Source organism: Phyllobates terribilis, unplaced genomic scaffold, assembly GCF_046119375.1.
Source record: "Phyllobates terribilis strain yellow unplaced genomic scaffold, ASM4611937v1 Scaffold_1__5_contigs__length_1240528914, whole genome shotgun sequence".
In the NCBI taxonomy this organism is placed as follows: domain Eukaryota; kingdom Metazoa; phylum Chordata; class Amphibia; order Anura; family Dendrobatidae; genus Phyllobates; species Phyllobates terribilis.
Window position 1 is genome coordinate 262,165,653 of NW_027362761.1, and position 26,363 is coordinate 262,192,015.

The following is a 26,363-nucleotide window of genomic DNA, read 5'->3' on the forward strand; positions in this document are numbered from 1 at the left end:
GATAGTCCCCTTACCCTGCTCAAATCTGTTTTGGCAGCAGCAATGACCTCTCTCATCACCAATGCAGCCACCACTCAGGTGCACACTGTCTAAATCAGCAGAGCCACTGACATCAGTGATTGATTGGCTGCAGCAATGGTTCACGCTGTAGTAAAAAGACAGAGACCAGAGTAGGGGAGGGGGAATACTGTGACTTTTCTTTTTTTGAAAAATTAAACAAATTTACTTCATCTAGTGTAAAATAGAGAAAATCCCCAATGCAGTTAGTGTGCTAAAAACATTTCCAACATGTTTATCAACTATTTAGTCTTCATGGAGTCATTTTTGACTAATTGTACTGTGTCAACAATACAAAGCTGAGTGTCAATGTTTTAGGCATTTCACTGTAATTTAAGACAAAATTTTAATGTACTCTTCAAACAAAGTGAAAACAGCACGTGTGAATACCACCTAATAACGTAAGAAAGGCAACTGCTTAATATTAAACAACTGTTTATTACAGGATTTACAACGAGTAGTTGGTGAGTTTTATGCCATTTCCAATTCAATCAATCCATAGCAGCAAGGCAAAGATGACGTCGTATATTTTAACAAAAAGGTGCATCTAAGAAGTCACAGAAAGCAGGCAAGACTTGTCCCGTACAATCTAATCCTGTGAAAGATCCACTGTGTAAGATTTGGGCAGGTGTTCTGGACCTCTTGAACTTTTACTCTTCATTTTGTTCATACTGGTGCTTGATGTGTTTCCACATTTTCTAGAAATACCAAGAAGGATTTTAAATTAATTGATGTAGAATAAAGCTGGCATATTAAACCAGATGTTACAATACAAATGTATACATTTTTACATAGATCTTAGACCTGATGAGACTAGTGTATTTATTTTTGAAAATTCACATCAGAATGGCCACATAATCCTGAATTAAAGAGTATTTCAATTCAGTTCTAGCTGGACAGATTAAATATTTATTTAAAAAGGGGTTGTCCACTTAAGGAAAGTGACCTCAAATGCTATAACATACCTAAAGTAAGAAACATAGCCAGCCCTCCCTGGGGCCAGCTCCCATCTGTCTTTGCTGCAGCAGTGACATCACACAGACAGTGCTGCATAACCTTTATATCTCATCACCGAGATCAGGGGCTGTGTTGAAGTAAATGTCAAGAGTAGCTACGCTTAGTTATTGGCTACAGCGCTTAGTGATTGGTTATAGCAGGGAGGTGCACTGTAAACGTGACATCACCGTTGCAGGTAAAACACAGGAGCAGCTACAGTAGGCATGTACCTGTTCATTATTTTAGGAACTTTGCAGCGTTTAGGGTCATCTTACCTGAAAGTAAACAATACTGTTAAGCAGATAAACCTCTAAAATTGATTAAAATCCGTATCAGAATGGCTGTATAAAGTAAGTGGATCAAATCATAAGACTTGTACAATGATTTATTATGTTGGTATTGTAAATTTGTTGAGAGATTTGCTATAAAAATTATTTCATCACAGAAAGGAAGTTTTCATTAAAAATAACCTGACAGCAGAATTGGCACTGCATTTGTCATTTACAGTTGATAACAGACAACTACATTGTGTGGGACAAGCTTACAACATATAGTGATACTCCCTTTATTTAACTTCTTTTGCTGCATATTCAAGTGTCCATACAAGTCAGTTGTGCGCAGTTCGTAGACAGCATGCACAGTGAGGTGTGACTACTCTGAGCCGTCCCTTATATTCTCCTCCTGAAGCTTTGAATACCACAACCCCTTGTGTATGGCCAAAGTCACCATATTTACAAGCAGTCGCAGGATTCAAAGTTCCAAGAAGAACCATAAGGACGGCTCAGGGATCAGTCACGTCTCACTGGGCATGGTACGGATGGACTGGTCAATGTGTAGTGCAACCCTTTCTAACTAGTACGGACATTTGAATAGGTAGCAAAAGAAGTTTGATAAAATGAGTATCACTAAATACTGTGACCTACTCCAACACCATGGAGCCTGTGATCAACTTTAAGAGGCAAATGCAGCCATGTGATTAGATCATAGGTGTTCACTTGGGGCCAGATTCATTATTGCATTTGAGCCTGTTTATTGTTATTTACTGCTGTAATTGTACGACACATCATATCCCCGTATGGTGCGTGCTCCGGTGCTGAGCCCGCAGCTTTCCGGGCACATGACAGCTGATCTATACAGCTAACATGTGCTCCTAACAGCTGCGGATGGAATTGCGACCCACCCGTTACTGTTAACTAGTTAAATGCCGCTGTCAATTTCTGACAGCAGCATTCAACTCGCGCTTCCCGGAAGCGTGTCACTGGCGCCGCCCGATGGCAACCCACATGATCACGGGTTGCCGATGGGTTGGCATGACAACCCAGGGTCTGCAGGAGACCACCCAGCGGTCAGCGCTCATAGCAAGTGAGCAATTCTGCTACACACAGGTCACAAGGCCCTTAGTCATTGCAATCTCAGATTACAATGACTAAAGACCTTGTAGTCTGAAACACGTCTGCCTCAACATCGCCCCTATCCCTCCTGGGGTGTGACCTATATGCTATGATTCATACAATTTTTAGGAATAACTAATGCTGATTTTAATGGATTTCTGAGGCTGGATCTTCTCTGCTATTGATTCTTTAGAAAAGTTGCAACATTTAGTGCAAATCTTCTCCAGTCCTCCCCTGGAGTGATCTCATTTATGCCGCAGGGTTTGCGACATCTTAGCAGAACAAGGGACTTCATGCAATAAGTTCAGAAAACAAGTTTAAGACCAAAAGTTGTTTTTTTTTTCACAGAAAATTAATGAACCGCAGGCGCCAGTGTGATGAATTTGGAACAAAAAACATTGCATAAAAGACAAAAATGAAACGGGACCTGAAAACTCCACACAGATGATGAAACTGGGCCTTGTGCTCATGCTCAGTGCTGCCATGTAGCCTGGGACAGATCACTGGTAGGGGGTGGTAGTATACAGAGCTACATAGCACCTAAACCACGATGGGACAGGTGCAGTGACTTCTCGGTGCCAGAGGCGGCGCTATCCGCACACTGCGTGCCCTCCTACCAGTGCTCGGCCATTTGTCCTTGACCTCTCATTGGTCGGTTCCCCTAGTATCAGTATCCTGCCCCCACACAGGTGCCCGGTACCCGCTCTACAGCTGACCCCTCGGTGCCCTTGGACCGTCACCCCTGTGTCCTTACCCCTCGGTTGAGGTGCTCGAACAAAGCGTCGGCTCCTTGGTCAAAAGCCCGCTCAAACAGCACCACCCCGAGCACGATGCTGAGGGTGAAGGTGGAGGTGCGGCGGAAGACGGAGCGGTACACGGTGTTGAGCAGAGACATGGTGGCGGAGCAGATGCTCGAATGGCGCTGTTACAAGGCGGTCACGTGATAGTCTTCCGACAGAAAGAGCCGCCCGCAGTGACGTGCTTAAAAGGCGACAACATCCGGTCACATGACCAGACGCTGATCTTGCGTTAACTCGTGCTGTGCCGTTGCGAAGTACTTTGATGTAAACAGTACAAGCTTGGGAAGTAGCCGGAGCAGTGCCGGTGCTGAGAGGGCAGCGGCTGTACCGGGCAGCCCGGGATCCTCGCCATGGGCCGCCGCTACTTCTGTGACTACTGTGACCGCTCCTTTCAGGACAATCTTCACAACCGCAAGAAGCACCTGAATGGCGTGCAGCACCAGAGGAGCAAGAAGGCCTGGTACGATGTGTTCAGAGGTGAGGGCGCCATCACTACGTGCCTCAGCCATATTGCCATTGTACCAGTCAGTGGAATATGCTGCCTCCATCCGCAGGGCAGGTATGGGGTGCTGTCACACGCTGCTGAGCAATGGAGGTGATAACGGCTGCATTCCCATTCTAGCCCTGATCTTATGTCCATGGGATACAATGGCCGCCCTGGGAAAGCACAGGGGGTAACTTGGGAAAGGTTGTGCTAGGTGGTCCCCATTGAGCTCTGTTGTATACAGGGTGCAGCGGTAGCCCCCACATATGGCAGATAGCACATGGGGGCATGGACGCCCTAAAGGCGTTCTCCAGGCTTATGACGACCAGTTCAGGGGTTGAGTCGCAGTTCTCAGCAGCAGCCATTGACCAGCGCTGCTGTTTATATCTAGTTGGGGCCAGAACTAATGCAGATCAGGGGTGGACATATCAGTGGTGCAACCTGTGCCTCCACACAGGGGCCTAAGAGGTGAGGGTGCTCATTTTTTACCTCCAAAGCAGGTGCAATTTTGCATTTTTAGGGGCTACAGATTAGGGGAATACAGATTTCCAGATTGGGAAATGTCATGTCATTGGTACAGTATTGCCTAAATCAGCACACTTGCAACGCAGAGCTCTTGTTTAATTGTGTCCTATATTGTTCGCCCTGAGGAAGTTAAACACGAAACGTGCGTTGGGGTTGAGGGGCATCAGGCTCTGCATGCACTTGCCTCCTGGCTGCTAAATCGCAGGTAGTGTCTCTATGCTAATATATACAGCTATCTGCTATTTTCCTTTTCAGCACATGCTCAAGCACTCTGTACTTTGTATTGGAAATTAGCTCTTTTTTGATTGCATTACAGTGACTACTCCCAAGGGTTATTAGACAGCTGCTAGTTTCAGTGTCTGCTTTTTGTTTGCTTACAATTAGGTTTGTGTTACCAGTCTGTTAAGCATATCTCGCTTTGAGATCTTTGTGAGGAAATACTTATCCCTTACAAATTAATGGAGTCCCTCACCATGTGAGGCTCTTTTTTTTTTATCACTGTCCTGTCTTGTTATTTTAGTATTGATTTTACAAATAAAATATTTTATAATTTTTAATATTGCTGTGGATGGTTGGCTAGAAGATCATTATTATTCTATAAACTAAACCCTTTTTATTTTGTTATACTCATATGCACAGCAATGTATAGCATGCTACCTTAGGACACCCCTTGCTGATAATATATTGATCGGTCTCACCTATTATGAGTTATACATATGGGATATAGTTCCCCCAAATTATATTAAAAGTCTCTCCTTCTATAAAAGGGAGAGGTGGCCATATTGGTGTCGCAGAACCTGGAGGTGATGGCATTGTTGCCTATAATATATAAGAGATTGCAGAACCAGGAGTAAAGTGTGAGATATCTAGCCATGATCAAGTGATATTTATAGGGGTTCTCCAGCTAAAAAAAATCTTCATATTTGTGTAAAACTGAAATATACACAACTTTGTAATAAAATTTTCTATCCCACTGTCAGCACTGGTCCTGGAAATACCATTTGCTCATTGTTTTCTGCAGAAGAGAGCTTCTTTTGATGGCCTCTGCCTCATTTTTTAGAGCTAAGTCAGGTGCCTTGTCTGTCATGACCCATGCATAGACAATATAAGGACCTTAGCTATTTAGCTAAAACAGTCAGCCACCCCTTTATACTCCCCTCACTGATCATCTGCCAGTGGTGGGATGGGAGACTAGACTGTGTTGCACTAAACATGGTAGTGAAGTTGTGGAGACTGGTTCTGGAAGTACATGAGTAAGTTGTATAGAATGAGATTTTGACCACATCTAAAGATCTTTTGTTATTGCCAGAAAACCTCTTTAACCCCTTTCTGATGTAGCCAATTTTTGTTTTTTCGCTTCTCTTTTTTTCCTCCCCTGCTTATAAGATCCATAACTTTTTTTTTATTATTTTTCTGTCAACATAGCTGTATGAGGGCCTGTTTCTTGTGGCCCGAGTTTTGAATGACCCCATTCATGTTACCCTACAATGTACTGGAAACTAGAAGGCACATTCCAAGTGCTGTGAAACTGTGATTGAAAAATCTCAATTCCACCATAGCTGGAGTTAATTTGCAATTCAATGCATGGAAAAAATGAGCTGGCAGCATGGTTTTCCAGGTCACTATGATTACGGCGATACCAAACATACTGTTTTGTGTTTTTTTTGTGTTGAAAGGCATTATCTCTTCTTTGTAAATGGGTAAAGGTGCTTGTAAAAAAGCAGCTCTGCAATTGAATTCTAATTAAAAATCCTCTTTGTCCTCAAGAACAGAGGGATTTTTAGTTTAATAGTTTCCTGCTCGTTGCTTAGGTTACCGGTCACCACTGCAGTCCCATTAAAGGAGGCTGGCTCCGGTCTGTCTCCTGCAGTTTGTGACCTGCTGGCTGCTCCAGTGTTTCATAGAGCGGGGCCGGAGGTCACTAATTAATGTAACTCTGAGAGCCTTGTTCTGGTTCTCATAGACTTGCATTGAGAGCTTGTGATGTTGCTGCCACTCAGAAGCTGCGCTCAGAAGATTGAGTAGTGGGACTGGACCGGCGCTGTAAAACTGTGAAGATGTCGGAGAGTGAGTGTATGACCGGGGGCAGGGACACCACTCCCGCAGTAACCAAAAGTAACTGGAGTGGTGCATTAAGTTTTCTGTTTTACTTTTTTTTTTTTGTGTCTCCTTAGGAGACTAACCTGTGATCGTTTGGTCACTTATACTATATTCTGCAATACTACTGTAGAGGCTTCACAGGAGGACTAAGATGGCAGCAATTAGGGTCTTCAACAGGCTAAATGGTTAAACAGTGGCGATTGGAGCAAGCTCTGGTTGCTGCGATTACATGCAGATGCCAGCTGTGTAACAGTGTGGTATGATGCAGGCCCAAGGCAGCATATCTGGTGATGTGTTGGGTATAGTGCAGGCTCACCACTTTAGTCTGGACAATGTATCGGAACGTGATTACCATTACGGCTTGCATCAGAAAGGGGTTAAAGTTTGTAACTACCGGTAGGTTTGGGGCCACTAAACCATCAGCATTGTCATATGCAGCAGGGATCAGTGTTCCAAACATGCCCATGTTAAAACTGTCCATTATGGCATTTGGTAGTAGATGGATTTAACCAGACTCAATGCAACAAGAATGGAGAAAAATAACACATCCTGAAAATACAGGCGGTTGCGGTCAGCTAACACACTGGTTCCCAAAACAACAATGCAAAACATTGTACCGTTTCTGCTCATTACATGTGATTTACCTTCCCATGACTAAGCTGCCTCTGATCACTCTTTCCTTTCTGGGTTGTCTTGTGTCCCTTTTGTTTAGTTTTTATACTGTATTATATTGTACTTTTTCTTTTTTTCCCAATTCAAAATTATTTATTACTTTTTAAATTTTACAACAGAAACAAAAAAGAAATGGGCAACAAGTTTCTGCAAAACATATTATGCGTTATTCAATCCTTTCAACTTGGTTTCAAATTGTCTCTTCACAGAGGAAGAGGACCATAACTCTAGTGCTACCTACTGGAAGTAGGAATCCAAAAAGTCAATAGTGACCCTTTAACGATCCTTGCCACATGACTTATGATATAACCCAGAACCAGAAACTCAATTTGCAGACACTGTGTTTCGGGATACTGCCCCTCATCAGTGCAAAGTGTGAGTTCTGGTTTGGCTGGGTTAGAAGCGTCTGACCGGTATCTAAGAGGTAACATCTCTTCCTTGCGGAGTGCGACATGTTAAGCATGCCACGGTGAGGAGACCTTTAAAGCTACAATGCTCCTCTATGAAATATGCAAATTGTCTCTTCAGAGAGGAAGAGGACCAGAACTCTAGTGCCACCAACAGGAAGTAGGAATCCTAAAAACTTGATTTCAAGAAATATACAACATCGATTGGTTCCATTTTTCATCTCAAATAAACAACTTGTAGTTTATTAACTAGAATAAGAGGCAAAAAAGAATGAAAGAGAGAGGAAAGGCAATGTATAGGGACCACGGGGATGTGTCTGAAAGTCAGACAGTATGTGAAAATTATGGGAGGCGAAACTCCTTCAGGGAGATGATACAAATCTGAATAATATAGGAATCATGTCAGCTAATCTCAAACATTGAAAAAGATAAAAAGGATTCACAATGATAGCATTTAGTAGCCGTTTTAATAACTTTTTCCTGTGTTTGGGCTATCAAAGATTCTATCTGGTGAACTCTATCTATTTCGACAAACCATTCTTCTAGTGATGGATAGTCTTAATGGCGCAGAATTACTACTTTAGCTGCTTGGAGAAGATTTTTTTGAAGATGGTTTTTAGGCATAGAAAACACAAAAAGTAAAATTGCTTCCGGCCTCTTTGGGATTGATACACCCGTCATCTCCTGAATCGCTTTAAGAACACCTTCCCAAAGGCCCCTAAGGCTGGACACTACCAGCAAATGTGTGCCAGCATAGATTGGACACCCTCGGGAACCATTTATGTAAGATCGAGGGTACACAATACCATCTAGATATTACTTTGTAGCACTTTTACTGAACTTTAGTGGCCATAGTAGATTTCTGGGAGAGATGGAAACATTTATTCCATTGCTCTTTTGGGAATGTCTGATGGAGCTCTTTCTCCCATCCCTTACAAAAAGTAAAGAAGAATCCAAGAAAATCCAAATCAGTCTCTTACTAGAAGCTTGTATATATCTGAGATGGCGTGTGCAGGGTTAGTGGAAGCTACACATGTTATTTCAAAAGGTTGAAAGGGGGTGAACCAAATCTGAGTGATTGGCAAGAGTAGAGAAAGTGTCTGAGTTGTACATATTCAAATTTGTATGGTGTCTTTGGCAGACAATCACCTAAAATATCCAAGAGGGGAAGTAATACGCCTCCCGGGGCCACCTGACAAAAACATAAGGTTTTTGTTTTTTTTGGAACTACCTTAAAAAAAGGTTGTGGATGTCCCTGGTATAAAACTTGGGTTGTCTGTTATTGGAGTCAATGGCCCGTTCCAATCAATTAGGATTCCCTTTATACTGGGAATATGAATAGTTTTGAGCATTTGTCTTAGACTATATGGATTTGACAAGTTATTCCTAGCCAGAGCATTCCATGTCCAAGGCATGACACAGGACACATCTCATGGGCCATAAGCACCCGGTTTGGAATCTCTGCAATGTAGAATCCTTGCATGAGCGGACGCAAGATAGAATTTGCGGTTATCGGGTAGGCCTATGCCCCCGTTATCCTTTGAAAGTACCAGAACACTACTACTTACCCTCGGTCGACCTTTTGACAAAACAAATTGGCTAAATTTGCGTTGGATGTTGGACCAGAAGGAGGAGGGAATGTAAATAATAATGGTTTGGTTTGTAGATGTAATATAGTATTTTCACAAATAAGCGTGTACGCTTGCAGTTTTGAATCTATTTAAAAGGGCAACGGTCACCAGGTTTTTGCTACCTTATCTGAGAGCAGCATGATCTATGGGCAGAGACCCTGATTCCAGCGATGTATAACTTACTGGTTGCTGCAGTTTTGATAAAATCACTTATCTTCTGCAGATCTACCAGTCTCTGAATGCCGAGCTCTGTATAATAACACTCCACTACTAGAGCAACTCCTTCTCATACCCCACGCTTGGCCCCGATAAAATAAAAAAAAGCCTATACTGACCTCCCATGCTGGCGCCATTCCAGCAGTGTCTGCACTCGCTCTCCCCGGGTCGTGCTGATGTTGTCACACATGAGCCTGGTGTCCAATCAGCGCTTGTGTCACGGTCGTCACCTCCTGTCGAATTGAATATGAAAGGAAGTCAGATCAGCTGCAGCCCGGACTTCTTGTTCAATTTGTAAAAAGGCGAGGCCAGTGACTTCAGCACTGATTGTGCTCCTGGCTCACGTGTCACAACAACCACACGAGAGCCCCGGGGAAAGCGAGTGTCTACACCGCGGGAACGGTGCCGGCCGGGAGGGGAGTATAAGCTTTTTTATTTTATCGGGGCCAAGCGCGGGGTATGAGAAGGAGTTGTCCAAGTAGTGGACAAGCCCTTCAACACTGTGCAAATCTTTACATTTACAATAGACTGTTTGGAGATTGCTGCTAAAAGGAATTGACAAGTTATTATAGTTTCTGCCTGCCCCGTGAATGGTTACTCATTGTCCTCAATATAAGGGTACTTTCACACTACGTTCAGGCACCCGTTCAGTGGCTCCGTTGGGGCTTACGTCCGAACCCCCCCCTCCCAAAACAGGATTCGGGCATATGTGCCGATAGGGCCTTAGACTATAATGGTGCCAACAGAGCAAACGTGTTCTCTGTCATGCTTCATTTTCGGGTGTGTACGCCTACTGGAGACAGCCAGCCATATACAGTCTACTACGTCTGAGTGTTCGCCTCCAGTAGGCGTATATGGCCGAAAATGATGCACGACAAAATGCACGTTTGCTCTGTCGGCACTATTATAGTCTAGGGTCCCATCGGCACATACACCCGAATCCTGTTTTGCAGGGGGTTCGGACTTAAGCCCCGACGGAGCCACTGAACGGGTGCCTGAACGCTGTGTGAAAGCACCCGTACTTAAACGAAGCAACTATTTAGTGTTTTGTTTGTTCAGTTAGATTGTGTTCCTCTATGATTGCAGCTCGGACTATAATAACTAGACCACATTTTATTAGGAAATGATGCAGAAATGTAGGTAATTTCAATGGGTTCACTTTCTATTTCTTGCAAATGTATAATGACTGCTAATTTACAGTAAGTACGGTACATTTATTATAATTATACTGCTTTTTTTTTTTTTTATTATTGCTGTTATTTGTAGACCATTCTTACCCTTTGGAATTATTCTCTATATTAGATGCTTCTCAGATCCTTGCAGAAGAGGAAACAAAGAAACTGTGCAGACGCTTCCTTCAGACAGGTGGGTATTGATTATAAAACTCTTGGTGTAAAGGTAGAAGAATGATGCTAAATTTTTAAACGTGAAGATGTAATCCAAACAGTGGGATGACAGCAGCGGCATACCGTGTAACACTTAATAAACCTAAAACAGATCTGTCACCAGACTTCACAATACAAGCTTTATTCATTAGGCTGGCGACACCGTGTATAGGGTCACTGGTATATGGCTAACAGTGGGCACAGTCAGGATGGATGCCTAGGCATCCTTCATTCATAGGAACCAATTTTTTGAAAAATGGATACCGCACGGTAGACTTTCCTTCTCTTTTTTTTTTTTTTTTTGCGGCGGCTCTCTATTGGAAAATACAATGTGCCGCACTCTCCTATACAGTATTCGGATGCTTACCTATGAGGTTCCAAAATGTCAACTTTTTGACCTGTTTGGTGAATAGGAGCCTATGGGAAAACACATGTTTATTCCCTTTGTGTGTATTGGAACAACACAAAAAAAAACCACAAAAAAAAAAATTCACACAACCCAAAAAAATGGGCAGGACAAAATTGTTGGCACCTTTCCAAAAATGTGTATGAAAAACTTTGTTTCAAGCTTGTGATGCTAGTTCAAACTCACCTGTGGCAAGTAACAGGTATGGGCAATATGAAAATCACACCTGAAATCAGATCAAAATCAAACGGGAGAAATTGACACAATCTTTGCATTGTGTGTCTGTGTGCCACACTAAGCGGGGAGAACTGAAAGAGGAGAAGAAAACTGTTTGAGGACAGCTCCTCACTGACTGCCTTATGCCTCACTGACTGCTTTAAAATTTTCCACACAGAACCACGTTTTTAAACTGTAAAAATGTATCCCATTTTGTTATTCAAGCATTTGGTTTATTTAGTGAATGACACTTTCGAGTAGAGCTCACTTAACAATTTCCAGGGGTGGGAGGGGAGGTTCTTGAGAATCTAAACCTTCCATTGCGTGCTTGTTTCTGGAAATCATCCATGGAGTTAAAATGGGCACTAAATCCATAGATGAATTCCCAGAGGGGTGTCCTTTCCAAAATGGGGTCACTTCAGGGAGGATTCTGCTGTTCTGGCACTCAGCGGCTCTGAAAAGTGCCAGAACAGCAGAATCCCCCCCATTTTGGAAATGACACCCCTCTGGGAATTCATCTATGGGTGTAATGACCATTTACCCATCTGCCTATTTTCCCATGTAAAATCTGAGGTTAAAACAACATTTTAGTGGTAAAGTGGTAATTATTTTTTCTTTACCGCCCAATGGTATAAATTTCTATAGAACTCCTGTGGTGTCAGTATGCTCACTGAACCATTAGATTAATTCATTTAGAGGAGTAGGTTGAAAAAAGCGGTCACTTTTGGGGGGTTCTGCTGTTCTGGCACCTCAGGGGCTCTGAAAATGTGACATGTCACTCACAAACCATTCCAGCAAAATCTGCTCTCCAGTATGGCGCTCCTTCCCTTCTGAGCTTTGCACTGTGGCTAAAATGTAGTCTCCGACCACATATGAAGTATTGACGTACTCAGGATAAATTGCAGTCGACTGTGGGGTCCATTTTCTCCTTTTACCCTTGTGAAAATTAGAAATTTGAGGCTAAATCAACTTTTTCATGAAAAAAACGTAATATTTAATTTTCACGTCTCAATATTTTAAAATTCTGTGTAGCACATGTGGTACCGTGTTTCCCCGAAAGTAAGACCCCCCCGAAAGTAAGGCAGGGTGTGGGGTTTCGGGGGGGTCCGCCAATGTAGGGCACCCCCCGATTGTAAGGCAGGGTAGCGGGGGGGGGGCCGGGGAATGTAAGGCTGATTCGTCACAGGCTCCCTAGCCGGCTCGCAGCTGATTGGCCGATCAGCCTGTTCGTCACAGGCTCCCTAGCCGGCTCGCAGCTGATTGGCCGATCAGCCTGTTTGTCACAGGCTCCCTAGCCGGCTCGCAGCTGATTGGCCGATCAGCCTGTTTGTCACAGGCTCCCTAGCCGGCTCGCAGCTGATTGGCCGATCAGCCTGTTTGTCACAGGCTCCCTAGCCGGCTCGCAGCTGATTGGCCGATCAGCCTGTTCGTCACAGGCTCCCTAGTCCCTGCTGGCCATCAGCTCGAGTGTGATTGGCCAGTCAGCCGGCTCGCAGCTGATTGGCCGAATCAGCTGCGACGTCACCGCCTGCAGGCTCGCTCCGATTGGTCCAGCTTCCCCGGCATCCGAATCGTCAGCCCGGCACCGCAGAGGAGATCGAAACAGAAGGAAAGTAACGGTAAGTTCCGAAACTCTCTCTGTGTGTGTGTGTGTGTGTGTGTGTGTATACGATATGTGTACGGTATGTGTATGGGTGCCGTATGGGGCTGTGTGTGTGTGTGTATACGATATGTGTACGGTATGTGTATGGGTGCCGTATGGGGCTGTGTGTGTGTGTGTATACGATATGTGTATGGTATGTGTATGGGTGCCGTATGGGGCTGTGTGTGTGTGTGTGTGTGGTGGCAGAGTGGGGGGCAGAACCACTGTATGGGGAGGCTGCATACTGTTCAGCCTGTTTTTTTTCCCAATGTAAGGCCTCCCCCGAAAGTAAGGCAGGGTGGGACTTTTGGGGGTAAAATTAATGTAAGACAGGGCCTTACTTTCGGGGAAACACGGTATCAAGATGGTCATCACACCAGCAGATGGATACGTAAAGGGGTGTAGTTTCCAAAATGGGGTCACTTGTGGGGGGTTTCCACTGTTTAGGCACATCAGGGGTTCTCCAAGTGCGACATGACGTCCGCTATCGATGCCAGCCAATTTTGCTTTCCAAAAGTCAAATGATGTTCCTTCCCTTCAGAGCCCTGCTGTGCTCCCAGACAGTAGTTTTCCACCACATATGGGGTATTGGTGTACTCAGGAAAAATTGCACAACAAATTTTGGGGTCTATTTTTTTTCTTGCTACCCTTGTAAAAATAAAAAATTGGGGCTAAAGTACAATTTTTGTGAAAAAAGTTAAATGTTTATTATTTCCTTCCACATTCCCAAAAATTCCTGTGAAGCACCTGAAGTATTAATAAACTTCTTGAATGTGGTTTTGAGCACCTTGAGGGGTGCAGTTTTTAGAATGGTGTCACTTTGGGGTATTTTCTGTCATATAGACCCCTCCAAGTTACTTCAAATGTGATGTGGTCCCTAAAAAAAAATGGTTTTGTAAATTTTGTGAGCAAAATGAGAAATCACTGGTCAACTTTTAACCCTTCTAACTTACTAACAACAAAAAAATTGTTTCAGAAATTGTGCTGATGTAAAGTAGACATGTGTGAAATGTTATTTTTTTAATTATTTTGTGTGACACAATGCTCTGATTTCCGGGTATAAAAATTAAAAGTTTGAAAATTGCGAAATTTTCGCCAAATTTCTGATATTTTCAGAAATAAACGCAAGTCTGTATTGAACAAATTTTACCACTAACATGAAGTACAATGTCGCACAAAAAAATATCTCCGAATCAGGGGGATCCGTTGAAGCGTTCCAGAGTTATTACCTCATAAAGTGACAGTAGTCAGAATTGAAAAAATTAGCCTAGTCATTAACCCCTTTCTGACGTATGACCTAATAGTACGTCTTGGTGACCTGGGCCGATTGGACCAATGATGTACAATTAGGTCATATGGCAACCGCGCCCGCACACAAGCGGTATGGGGCGATCGCCGCCGGGTGTCAGCTGTGACAATGTGCAGGGAGCGGCCCCGCACCGCTTCCGGCACATTAACCCCCTCAATGCTGCGATCGAAGTCGATCGCAGCATTGCGGTGGCAAGGGGAGGTGATCGGGATACTCACCTCCTCTTCCGGCCTCCAGCGCTGTCTGCCTCGACTTCCCGGATGTTGCCATGACGACCTGATGTCGTCATGACAACATCCGGGTCACCAGACAGCAGGAAGATTCTTTGGTCATGCACTGCGCATGACCAAACTATCTTCTCCATGTGCAGCACTGACAGCCTGTATAGCAGAGGGATGGTGCTGCATTCCTGTGCTATACAGGCGATCAGAATAAAAAAAAGTGAAAGTCCCAGAGTGGGACACCGAAGAAAAAGTCCAAAAAGTGTTAAAAATGGGAAAAAAATAGAAAAAAAAATTGTAAAAATAAATAAAAAAAAAATAATCAGCTAAAAATCAAAATATAATGTACACATCAATAAATATTATGAAAAAAAAAAAAAATACAATAAAAGTACACATATTTGGTATCGCCGCGTCCGGAACGACTTGACCTATAAAACTGTCCCGCTAGTTAACCCCTTTAGTGAACACGGTAAAAAATAAAAATAAAAAACGAATCAAAAAACAATGCTTTATCGTCATACCGCCAAACAAAAAATGAAATAACACTCGATCAAAAAGACGAATATAAATAAAAATGGTACCGCTGAAAACGTCATCTTGTCCCGCAAAAAACAAGCTGCCATACGGCCCCATCAGCCGAAAGAGAAAAAAGTTATAGCTCTCAGAATAAAGCGATGCAAAAAAAAATTTTTTTCTATAAAATGGCTTTTATTGTGTAAAAGCGCCAAAACATAGAAAAACAATATAAATGTGGTACCGCTGTATACGTACTGACCCGAAAAATAACGCTGCATTATCAATTGTACCACGCGCGGAGTAGAATAAAAAAAAATTCTGGAATTGCTGGTTTTTGTTTATTCTGCCTCCCAAAAATCGGAATAGAAAGCGATCAAAAAATGTCAAGTGCCTGAAAATAGCACCAATACAAACGTCAACTCATCCCGCAAAAAACAAGCCGTCACATGACTCTGTCGGACAAAATATGGAAAAATTATAGCTCTCAAAATATGGCGATGCAAAAACTAGATTTTACAAAAAATGCGTCTTTTAGTGTGTGACAGCTGTCAGTCATAAAAACCCCATATGATTCTGGTATTGCTGTAATCGCACCGACCCAAAGAATAAAGTCGTCTAATCACTTATACCGCATGAGGAACGGCATAAAAAATAAACTCTAGGGTTAGGGTTGTGATGAGGTTGGGATTTTTTTCAAAAGTAAAAAAAAAAAGATGACGATATGGCGACCAGTGTTGAGCGCAAGTGCTCGCTACTTGAGTTTGCACATCCGCTAAGTATTCAAGTAAATTTTACATTCAAAAAGTCAAATGGCGCTCCTTCCCTACCAAACCCTGCCGTGCGCCCATACAGTGGTTTTCCCCCACATATGGGGTATCTGCTTACTCAGGAGAAATTGCACAACAAACTGTATGGTGCAATTTCTCCTGTTACCCTTATGAAAATGAAAAATTGGAGGCTGAAAAACATTTTTGTTGCAAAAATGTGAAAATTGTATTTTTACGGCTCAATGTTCTAAACTTCTGTGAAGCACCTGGGGGTTCAAGGTGCTCACCACACATCTAGATAAGTTCCCTGAGGGGTCTAGTTTCCAAAATGGTGTCACTTGTGGGGGTTTCCACTGTTTAGGCACATCAGGGGCTCCCCAAACGCAGCATGGCGTCCGCTAATTATTCAAGCAAATTTTACATTCAAAAAGTCAAATGGCGCTCCTTCCCTACCAAACCCTGCCGTGCGCCCATACAGTGGTTTTCCCCCACATATGGGGTATCTGCTTACTCAGGAGAAATTGCACAACAAACTGTATGGTGCAATTTCTCCTGTTACCCTTATGAAAATGAAAAATTGGAGGCTGAAAAACATTTTTGTTGCAAAAATGTGAAAATTGTATTTTTACGGCTCAATGTTCTAAACTTCTGTGAAGCACCTGGGGGTTCAAGGTGCTCACCACACATCTAGATAAGTTCCCTGAGGGGTCTAGTTTCCAAAATGGTGTCACTTGTGGGGGTTTCCACTGTTTAGGCACATCAGGGGCTCCCCAAACGCAGCATGGCGTCCGCTAATTATTCAAGCAAATTTTACATTCAAAAAGTCAAATGGAGCTCCTTCCCTTCCGAACCCTGCCGTGTGCCCAAACAGTGGTTTTCCCCCACATATGGGGTATCTGCGTGCTCAGGGGAAATTGCACAACAAATTTTGGGGTTCATTTTTTCCTGTTACCCCTGCGGAAAAAAAAAAAAAAATTGGGTCTAAAGTAACATTTTTGTGAAAAAGGTTAAATATTATTTTTTTTCTTCCACATTCCAAAAATTCCTGTGAACCACCTGAAGGGTTAATAAATTTCTTGAATGTGTTTTTGAGCACTTTGAGGGGTGCAGTTTTTAGAATGGTGTCCCTTTGGGGTATTTTCTATCATAAAGACCCCTCAAAGTCACTTCAAATGTGATGTGGTCCTTAATTTACAAAACCATTTTTTTTTTTTTTTTTTTTTTTTGTAAAAATGAGAAATCGCTGGTCCTCTTTTAACCCTTATAGCTCCCTAATAATAAAAAAAAAAATTGGTTCCAAAATTGTGCTGATATAAAGTAGACATGTGGGAAATGTTATTTATTAAGTATTTTGTGTGACATATCCCTCTGATTTAAGGGCAAAAAAATCAAATTTTGAAATTTTCAAAATTTTCACCAAATTTCCGGTTTTTTCACAAATAAACGCAAGTGATATCGAAGAAATTTTACCACTATCATGAAGTACAATATGTAACGAAAAAACAGTCTCAGAATCAGGGGGATCCGTTGAAGCGTTACAGAGTAATTACCTCGTAAAGTGACAGTGGTCAGAATTGTAAAAATTGGCCCGGTCATTAATGTGCAAACCACCCTCGGGGGTAAAGGGGTTAAGGACAAAACGGGGCTTTGGTGCGAAAGGGTTAAAAAACTAAAGCATTGTAAGACAATTGATTGTGACAAGACCACCACCCAACGCCCAAAGGAGGCAGAGTTCTTTTCGACTTTTAAAGGAAAAAAATATTTTTTACAGGTTTTTTTTTTCAGTTGGAGGTTATTAAAGTAATTGCTTGCATTTCTTTATTTCTTTATTCGTGTACATCCTCTATTGTTAGTGTCCTTTTAAACACTTTAGCTCCTCTTCTTTTTCAGGTTTATGTGACTTTGGTCCTTCCTGCCATTTTTCACATATGACGGCACAAGACCTGGATGAGCTAAAATCTCATGCTGAAGGTAAGGAAAAGTATCCGTCAGTACCATTTAATTTCCTGAAGTCTAAAGCTGGCTACACACCTGTTGGTCAAACAGCTGATCCTCCTTAGTCCCCCAATAAACATTTTCATTTGTCTCACCATGAATGTTTTGGGGTTTTTTTATGGGTAGACCTCTGTTAAGTAACAAACCCAACCCTTCTTTCCCTCCGTGGCAGGAAGGCATTTTTACTTGCTATGAATTTGCCCACTACATACTGCGTTTTGCTACCACAATTACTGCTGTTTTTTAGTTGCCATTTCCTTGTTTGCCAAAAAGGAATATATTTTTGAAATATAATGGTAAGGAAAAGTACAGTAGCTATTAACCCCTTCATGACCGGATCATTTTTCGTTTTTGTTTTTTTGCTCTCCTTTTTCCCAGAGCCGTAACTTTTTTATTTTTCTGTCAATATGGCCATGTGAGGGCTTATTTTTTTGCGGGACGAGTAGTACTTTTGAACAACACCATTGCTTTTACCATATCATGTACTGGAAAAAGGGGGAAAAAAATTAAAGTGCGGTGAAATTGCAAAAAGAAGTGCAATTCCACAATTGTTTTTTTACCACGTTCACTGAATGCTAAAACTGACTTGCCATTATTATTCTCCAGATCATTACGAGTTTGTAGATGCCAAACATGTATAGGTTCTTTTTTTTATTTAAGTGGTGAAAAAAGTTTGCTAAATTTTTTTTAAAAGAAAATGGCGCCACTTTCCAAGACCCATAGCGTTTCATTTTTTCGGGATCTGGGGCCGGGTTAGGGCTTATTTTTTACGTGCCGAGCTGACGTTTTTATTGATACCATTTTTTTTTTTACTTTTTTGCTTGCTTCAATAGTCTCTATTATAGAAATTTTCGCTGCGGATTTTCCTTGAGGAAAAATCCGCAGCATGTCCATTATTTGTGCGTTTCTGCATGCGGATTTGAGTGCACAATGCATTTGAAAAACGCAAGTCAAATCTGCATGTAAAACCGCTTGTAAAATCCGCATGCGTTTTTACTGGCAAGGACATGCAGAAACGCTGCAGCAATTTCCTGCTTCAATTCTGCATCGTGGGCACATAGCCTTATAGTTAGCGTCACACATCCATCCTCTTTGCAGGAAACTGTTGTGCAATTGTTCTTCATGCTGATGTGCATGGGGAAATCTTGAGGGAATTAAAGACAGCACTTTGGTCCCTAATTTTGAGGATGGGTGGTGGTTCCAGTAGTCACATTCCCGCCAATCAACAAGTTATGGTAAATCCTAGTCATTATACAGGAGAAAGTAAATTGGTTTAAAAAATGAATGCTTGTTCTTGTTTTCTGCTTCTGTTTCATGCTGCAAATAAGATTTATGAAGTGTATAGAAAACACTCAGTATGCTAAAAATCACATTATATCTCCATACTCATAATTTTTTGTAAAGGAACTTTACAATTATAGCTAACTTCATGCAATTTGCTTAACTTCCAATCCCTTTAGTAGCCCCCCACCCCTTATTTAAAAATAAGTGTGCACATATCATTAAGGAGGGTGATAACATGAAGAAAAGTTCCTGTTTTACTCACTTGGGTGTCAGTGGAGGCTATGCAGGAAAAAGTGATAACTTTTTATTTTCTGATGTCACTTGCAGCTTTTCCTCTACCATTTAGAGACACAACACCAGGATGTTAAACTTTTCTTGTTGCTTCCTGACTGTAAATGAGTGATTACCCCTAAATATAGGTTATTGAGCCTTGTATCATTTGAATGCTAAGATTCAAAACTAAGCTATAGCCATAAAATCCTGGCTGCAGCTAGTGTTTTATGGGAATCTGTCAGCAATTATTTGCTATGTTATCGGAGACCACCATGATGTAGGGGCTGAGAGCCTGATTCCCAGCGAATTGTCACTTACTAGACTGTTTTTTTGTTTCAATAAAATCAGTGTTTTATCCTCAGGAAATAATCATTAGAAGACTAGATGTCTCGTGCCTCCTGGTCCAACCTTTCCTTTCTGTATGTTGACAGAAAGCTGCTAATCAGTTGTATGGGTGGAGTTACACGGGGCTCATCATAACCGCTGCACCCAGTAAACTATGTGATACATCGCTGGAATCAGGGTCTCTGTCCCTACATCATGCTGCTGTCAGTTTACATGGCAAAAACCTGCTGACCGATTCCCTTTAAAGCCTTGACTACATGAGTCCTCCCTCCAGTATTTGATTATGTGGCCAGCCCTGGACCACTGCAGCTATACACATACATCATGACTCAGAAGTGAGTGGTAATACTGCTGCAGTGTGATCAATCGTTTTAAATAGATGCAATGTGAAAAATGCCAGCGATTCACATAGGTAATTTTTTTGCCCTATGCAAAAGTCAGAACATTATTTATCCTGTATAGAAAAATGCTTTTAACTCGCCTCTCCGAAATAATGAATAAAAAGTTATCTAAAAACTTTTATGTCCTCCCAACATCATACCAGTTAAAACTACTACTGCTTTTTAGAGAAGTTTCTTTTTTTTAAATTGGCAAAGCATAAGACTATCTAAATGTGATATTAGCGCATTCGTACTGCCCTACAGTTACCTCGTCATTTTCACTGATGATTGAGCATTAAAAATGGAAACACAAGCAATATTGGCAGAATTGCGCATATTTTTCCATTCATTCAGTACTAAATTAAATGGTGGAAATCAAAATTACAGCTCATCTCACAAAAAGACCGAAAAAAAACAAGCCCTCATACGGCTATCGCAATAGAAAAATGTAAAACTTATGGCTCTTGGAAAACGGGAATGAAAGAAAAAATCATAAAAATGAAAAATGGCCACAGGAGGAAGGGGGTTAAATGTCTAACTTGGCTGGTGCTATTGAAAGTAGTTGACATTTGTCGTTTCCTCTTTTCAAACAGTTTCCAGTTATATTCCTGTCATTAGCCGCATTTGTAAATATTATGCAAAATCTAGGAAGTACTCATGTATAAATTAGAGCGAACGCTCCAGTATTCATGATTTATTAGCCTCATGTTTTTTTTAATTATGATGTAAGGGGAGCAGAGAGCTTTTTTTTTTTTCTTCCAGCGGATATTGTGCTTGGGGTGATAATTACATCTGTTTATGAAAAATGGAACGCGTCTAAAGATTTATCAGTCACATATCAAAGGTGGCACTTGGTAATATATTTATTTCATTGCTGCACATTGCGTGATTGCTGCTGACCTATTCCGAAATTCTGCGACTATACAATGTACAACTCGTGGTCCTCCACAAGATGGACAACCTCTGGCTCTGTGGATCCCCAATTAATGATAGAAAATAGACTGAGTTTTATAGTCACTTGTTATATCCTTTCTATAGCAGAGAGAAGAATGAGAGAAGAATTAAGTAAGCAGATTCCTCCTTGTAGTGTGGAGTCTTGGTTGGAAGAGAGAGCCAAGAGAGTAAGCACACGCAGTGACAGGTAAGCACAGCAGGGGGAGCTAGACTTCATCCATTGTATTCTACATGCTGACTTCAACCACTACACTTATTAACAGACCACTTTCAGATATTCTCTGCATCTTAAGAGCACAGCAACCAAGAGAATCACCGAATGTAGGGTCCAATTATCAACATGATATATATATAGATGTATAAAAAACCTTTATTGAGATATTGGTTACAGAAACATACAAAGCACGAGAGTGCCCATATTCAGTTAAATCACAAAAATCAAAAAAATTAATGCATCAATTGCAAAATCCAGACAATAAATATATAAAAGACCGCCAACACATACAGAACGTTCTAGCCTATATTGATACCATATGTAAATGAAAAGGCAGAGTACCATTGACAGATGCAAGCTGAATGGTGTGTGAAAACCACTGGTCACACTAAGCTGTCTGTTGTGGTAATGTATGATAATAATAAATACTAGTAAAGTTATACCAAAGGGTGCACAGACCAAACAGACAATGAATAGAAAGAAAGAAAATAAGAAACATCTGTTATGGGGCCCCCTCATGTGAGGGAAGGCAAGGCATCATGTTTGTTGTAACGATTCTTGACAAGAATAAGGTTAGAAGAACTGATGTACCTGGTGAGCGGTCCTGGAACAGAATGCGGAGCACACCCCGACGCGCGTTTCGGACACGTGGTCCTTCGTCCCTCCGCATTCAGTTCCAGGACCGCTCACCAGGTACATCAGTTCTTCTAACCTGGTATGCGTGGCCTCCTCAATCCCCCAGTCCTGGTATGCGTGGCCTCCTCAATCCCCCAGTCCTGGTATGCGTGGCCTCCTCAATCCCCCAGTCCTGGTATGCGTGGCCTCCTCAATCCCCCAGTCCTGGTAGGCGTGGCCCAACGCTGCTGCGTCCTGTTCTGCCGGAGGCCGGGGGAGGAGTGCGGCGCCAGAGCACCCCGCTGTCTAGCGCCATTTTGCTGAAGACACACTGCAAATGTGTCTTCAGTAAAATGGCGCCGGATAGCACTATACGCATGCGCCGATTCTGACGCCTTCACTCCGCCCCCGGTCTCCGGCCAGAACAGAGGCGCCGTGGCAACGCTCCTCCCAGCCAGGCAAGTATGTAAGAATGGCGCCGGAGATCGCGGTATGCGTTCAGTGCCTACGCATACCGTGATCTCCGGCGCCATACACTCCTCTTACCTGTAACGGCTCCATGCGTTCTTCTCTCTGGAGCCAGACTGCGCGTCGTTCATGCGCAGTCTATAAAGGCTTCAGACAGAGGGACACTTGGCCGATCATATTATAGAGAGATGTGTGTGTGTGTGGTTTATGTTGTACAAAACAAATGTTTTTTGTTTTTTTTTTACTAGGTTGTATTATTGATGTATTTATTCTATTGATTGGTCTTCTAGTCAATATAATTCACTTATTGGTGCTTGCTGGCCTTGCTTTCAGTAGCTGTGCTTTTTATATTGGATTTGCTCAGGAGACTGTTTCACAGGTTTCCAGTTGACACGGCTTGAGAATGTCAATTTTCGACTCCAGGAGTTTTCAGACTTATGATTGTTAAATGAATAACAGTTGAAGAGCAATTGGTTCCAGTCTAGATGGCATGCATGGTACAACTTGACTGAAGACACAAAAATAGAACACTGGCTCCTATTATTCTTAGTCATCTAGCTAGATTTCTATCAATCAGGCTAAATGGAAGCATTCAGCAAAAATGCCCCCAAATAATTTTGAGTAGTAATTTATCTGCAAATTCCAGGATTTCCTCTTTGGGAAGTAAAACCATTTCCTGCTTCTTCTAACAGTGCATTGGTAAGCAGGTGCCGTTCTCCCCAGAAATCCGGACTCTAAAGTGCTCATTGACTGTTCTGTGGCCCATGGCCAGTCTAAGATTCACACAGATTGAAACATGTCCGTGCTGTTGTCACATATCTGTCTTCCCCTATGATTTTCTTTGACAGCAGCACTGTAAAGTGCAGTTGTGTGATTGATTCATTGAGTCACAAATGCAGGTATTTGACACGCTGGGTAAAGAGCTGTAGGCTTAACATGCATATGTAATCCATGGATATATAAAGCGTCTGCTCCCAGTTTTCAGCTGATATCAATGCTTTGAGTGTAAAACAGAATATTTTTGAAGTCACAGGACAGGATTGCAGTTGCACAATTTTTTTTTCAGCTCAGCATGATTTTCTGTGCTAGTTTCTCTATAAATAAGTGAAATTTTAATGTTTCTTCATTGAAATTCAATTTTAAAATATAAAAAAAAGAAAAGTAAAATGTAATGATTGCGATACATCAGTTTTGAAGAAGAGATTGAAAAATCGTAAGACTGGTGGAAAAACATTGCTGGAAAGGATGGGGGGAGATCACTTGCCTGTCCTGAAGAATCGAAGCTGGATTCTTCTACTGGATGATCTTCAGCTTGTATAGTCTCCGGATGATCCTAGTTTTCGGCTTTATCTTCGGCTCGGTATTCACTCCATGCGCACGCCTGCTCTGGGAGGGCAAGGCAGGCAGTAGAAGAAAGGCAAAGGACCGTTCTTACCATTCGCTTCCGTACTTAACGCCGATTGCATTAGTAGAAATAATGATCCTACCATCCCGGACAAGAGAGGATACAGACTGACCCCTGGCAGACTGTTCTCTCTGTCATCTGGTTGGGAAATCCGAGTAGCCCAACCCGCTCTCTTATCTTTACTGTGGAAACCAGAGGAGAAGAAGATTGATCAAAAATTAAAAACAAAGAATGAAAAGAATAAAAAATACATTTTTGGCAAAAACTGGTCTGGAGCTTCAGACCCGTGTTTGCTTCCTAGTGACACTAAGCTAAACTGAATATCTTGGTTGTCAGTAGGCAGGTGTAGCCTGCTGGGGAGGAACCAACTTTTTCCTTAGTTGTAATACTTGGCGTCAGCCTCCTGGAGGCAGCAGAGTATGCCCATGGCCTCCTGTGTCCCCCAGGGAAGCGATGGAGAAACATGTTTACAACAAGATTACTTTAGCTCTGCTATTCTAAAATGCTTTAACATAGAATAAGAATACATTTAAAGGTTCACTGGACTGAAATCCCTGTACCATTTTGCATCTGATCATCCCCAATGGATCTTAAGTTAAAAGGTTCAAAACAGCCAATTAAATCATTGAATAATTTACTGTAGCACTAAATAGATGAGATGGGAAGTCTATCAAGTGTCCATTTATGTTATGGCAGCAAATCATATGATAGGAACTTGGTTCTTGTAGTCATTTCTCCCACAGCATTATGATACAGATTTTTCTATTGGGTCACTTTGTTTAAAGCAAATAATTTAGAACTGTACATATTATTTTTGTAATTATTGAATCTAGATTGAATCACAATTTTACACCTTTCTCTTTACAGCGCCTCTGTATCAGAGTGTCCTGTTTACCATTTACCACCAGGTTGGCCTCCACTCTGTGAATTGCCTCCATCACTCCATCCCCCAACAGCTGCAGACAGGGATCACTCAGAGGTCCTTGAATGGGGCTAATTCAGAAGATCCGGAAAGGGAACCTGTCAGCATATTTTTATATGGAAGTACTGATATGACTATGTAGGTGTCTGTCTCCTAATAAAAAATACCTTTTTTTGGTACAGATCTGATGTGCCAGTCATGAGAAATCTAGCATAGCCTTCATATGTAAATTGGGCTGATAGTGCACTTAGGGCGCGTCATTGCATTTGGACAGCTTCTTCCACTTGCACTGATACACCCCCTGTACAGTTCTAGTCCAGTCTATCTTCTAAAGTGCAATATGCAGAATCTGCACACATCAGTTCTGTGAATGGAACTTGGGGCATTGATATGAGGATGCTGTGGCTAATTACTTTTTTTGTCCCATATAGTGGAGTTGTTTGAATGAAAGTTATTGCTGTCAATTATGTCACATTGAATACCTATCTGTTATCTATGAATATATTTTCTTCAATTCAGAAATTGTGTATTCTTTACTGTTGTTGCTGGCAAAGAATAAAACCTTACACATTTTCATACTAAAGTTTGTTCCCGCACTCTCTAATATATTGATCAAACATGATCAAAACAATTTACAATTCTGCCATTTTCAGTCTTCATTACATGATCATGCGTTTGTGGACACTTTTTTTTAAGTTTTGGGTTCTTCCTTTAATTAAATTGAGTGTTTTGGATATGAGACATACAAGATGTGCGTTTGACACCAGTAGAAAATATCACAATGTTAATGGTATGCTCCCAAGGGTACACTACAGATTTTCCAAAGTTTGCATGCAGAAATCCCACTGCTTTTAAACAAAATTAGCTTTGTGAATGAGATTTCACAAAATTTATTCCACAAACTACAGAAGAATAAGAATCCTCGGAGTGAAGTCAGTGATTCATAGTTCCATAGGTTGAAAAAAGACCTAGTTCAATCAGGTTCAACCTTCCTCAACCAATTGTACATTTTGTCACTAAATTAACTAACCCACAATGTTATGTGTATCGAAGAAATCATCCAGCCCTTTTTTGAAAGCTGTTATAGTGTCGGCCATTACTACCTCTTGTGGTCGCCATTCCACAGTCTGACCGCTCTGACTGTAAAGAACCCTTTCCTATTTAGCAGCCAGAATCCTCTTTCTTCCACCCCTGGTCGTTAGTATGGTCTTTGGAAGGAATAAGTCATGGGCTAGTCCTTTGTACTGACCGCACATATATTTATATATGTAAATGAGATCTCCTCTGAGACGTCTTTTTGCTAAGCTGAACAAACCCAACTTTTCCAACCTATCATCATATCAGAGGACTTCCATAATAATCTAGTTGCCCGATACAATCGGGAACAATACACAGCACATAGGAGAACCATATTGGACTTGGTAATTCTGTGTGATTATATACAGTACTGCGCAAAGTTTTAGGCTGGTGTGGGAAAATGCTTTGAAATAGAGAAGCAGTAATAGTTTTCTTTTATTTTTATCAATTAAAAAATGCAAACTGAATGAACAAAAGCAAAATCTTATATAAAGTCAATATTTGGTACCATCAAAACAGCATTACTTTTTGTGCCATTAAAACCTCATCAATTATTGAACATACACTTGCATAAAGTCAGGGCTTTTGTAGGATTATAGTTAGGTGTACAAGTAACCAATTATATCAAACAGGTAATGATCATCCTTTGAAACAGTCATTCCCAGAAATGGCTGTGAAGAAGGCTTA

General features: G+C 41.7%; 2 protein-coding genes across 2 annotated transcripts; one reads left to right on the forward strand and one right to left on the reverse strand.

Moving 5' to 3' along the window:
- Positions 1-475: 475 nt before the first annotated feature.
- On the reverse strand, positions 476-3,426 carry UQCR10 (ubiquinol-cytochrome c reductase, complex III subunit X). The gene is made up of 2 exons (XM_073671654.1): positions 3,199-3,426; positions 476-755 (listed from the first exon to the last, which is right to left on the reverse strand). The coding sequence occupies exons 1-2, from the start codon at positions 3,337-3,339 to the stop codon at positions 708-710; spliced, it is 189 nt and encodes a 62-aa protein (XP_073527755.1). The 5' UTR covers positions 3,340-3,426; the 3' UTR covers positions 476-707.
- ZMAT5 (zinc finger matrin-type 5) lies at positions 3,404-25,182 on the forward strand. The gene is made up of 5 exons (XM_073671640.1): positions 3,404-3,721; positions 10,582-10,644; positions 17,635-17,715; positions 21,060-21,162; positions 24,545-25,182. Exons 1-5 carry the CDS (start codon positions 3,595-3,597, stop codon positions 24,672-24,674), a joined length of 504 nt encoding a protein of 167 aa, XP_073527741.1. The 5' UTR covers positions 3,404-3,594; the 3' UTR covers positions 24,675-25,182.
- Positions 25,183-26,363: the final 1,181 nt, after the last annotated feature.

Excerpts from the sequence above, each read along its gene's own strand:
- UQCR10 (XM_073671654.1), bottom strand. The coding sequence starts at position 3,339 with ATGTCTCTGCTCAACACCGTGTACCGCTCCGTCTTCCGCCGCACCTCC. Across the intron at positions 756-3,198 it reads TCGAGCACCTCAACCGAGGG|AAAATGTGGAAACACATCAA; the intron begins GTAAGGACACAG and ends TGGTATTTCTAG.
- ZMAT5 (XM_073671640.1), top strand. The coding sequence starts at position 3,595 with ATGGGCCGCCGCTACTTCTGTGACTACTGTGACCGCTCCTTTCAGGAC. Across the intron at positions 10,645-17,634 it reads CAGACGCTTCCTTCAGACAG|GTTTATGTGACTTTGGTCCT; the intron begins GTGGGTATTGAT and ends CTTCTTTTTCAG. Across the intron at positions 21,163-24,544 it reads GTAAGCACACGCAGTGACAG|CGCCTCTGTATCAGAGTGTC; the intron begins GTAAGCACAGCA and ends TTCTCTTTACAG.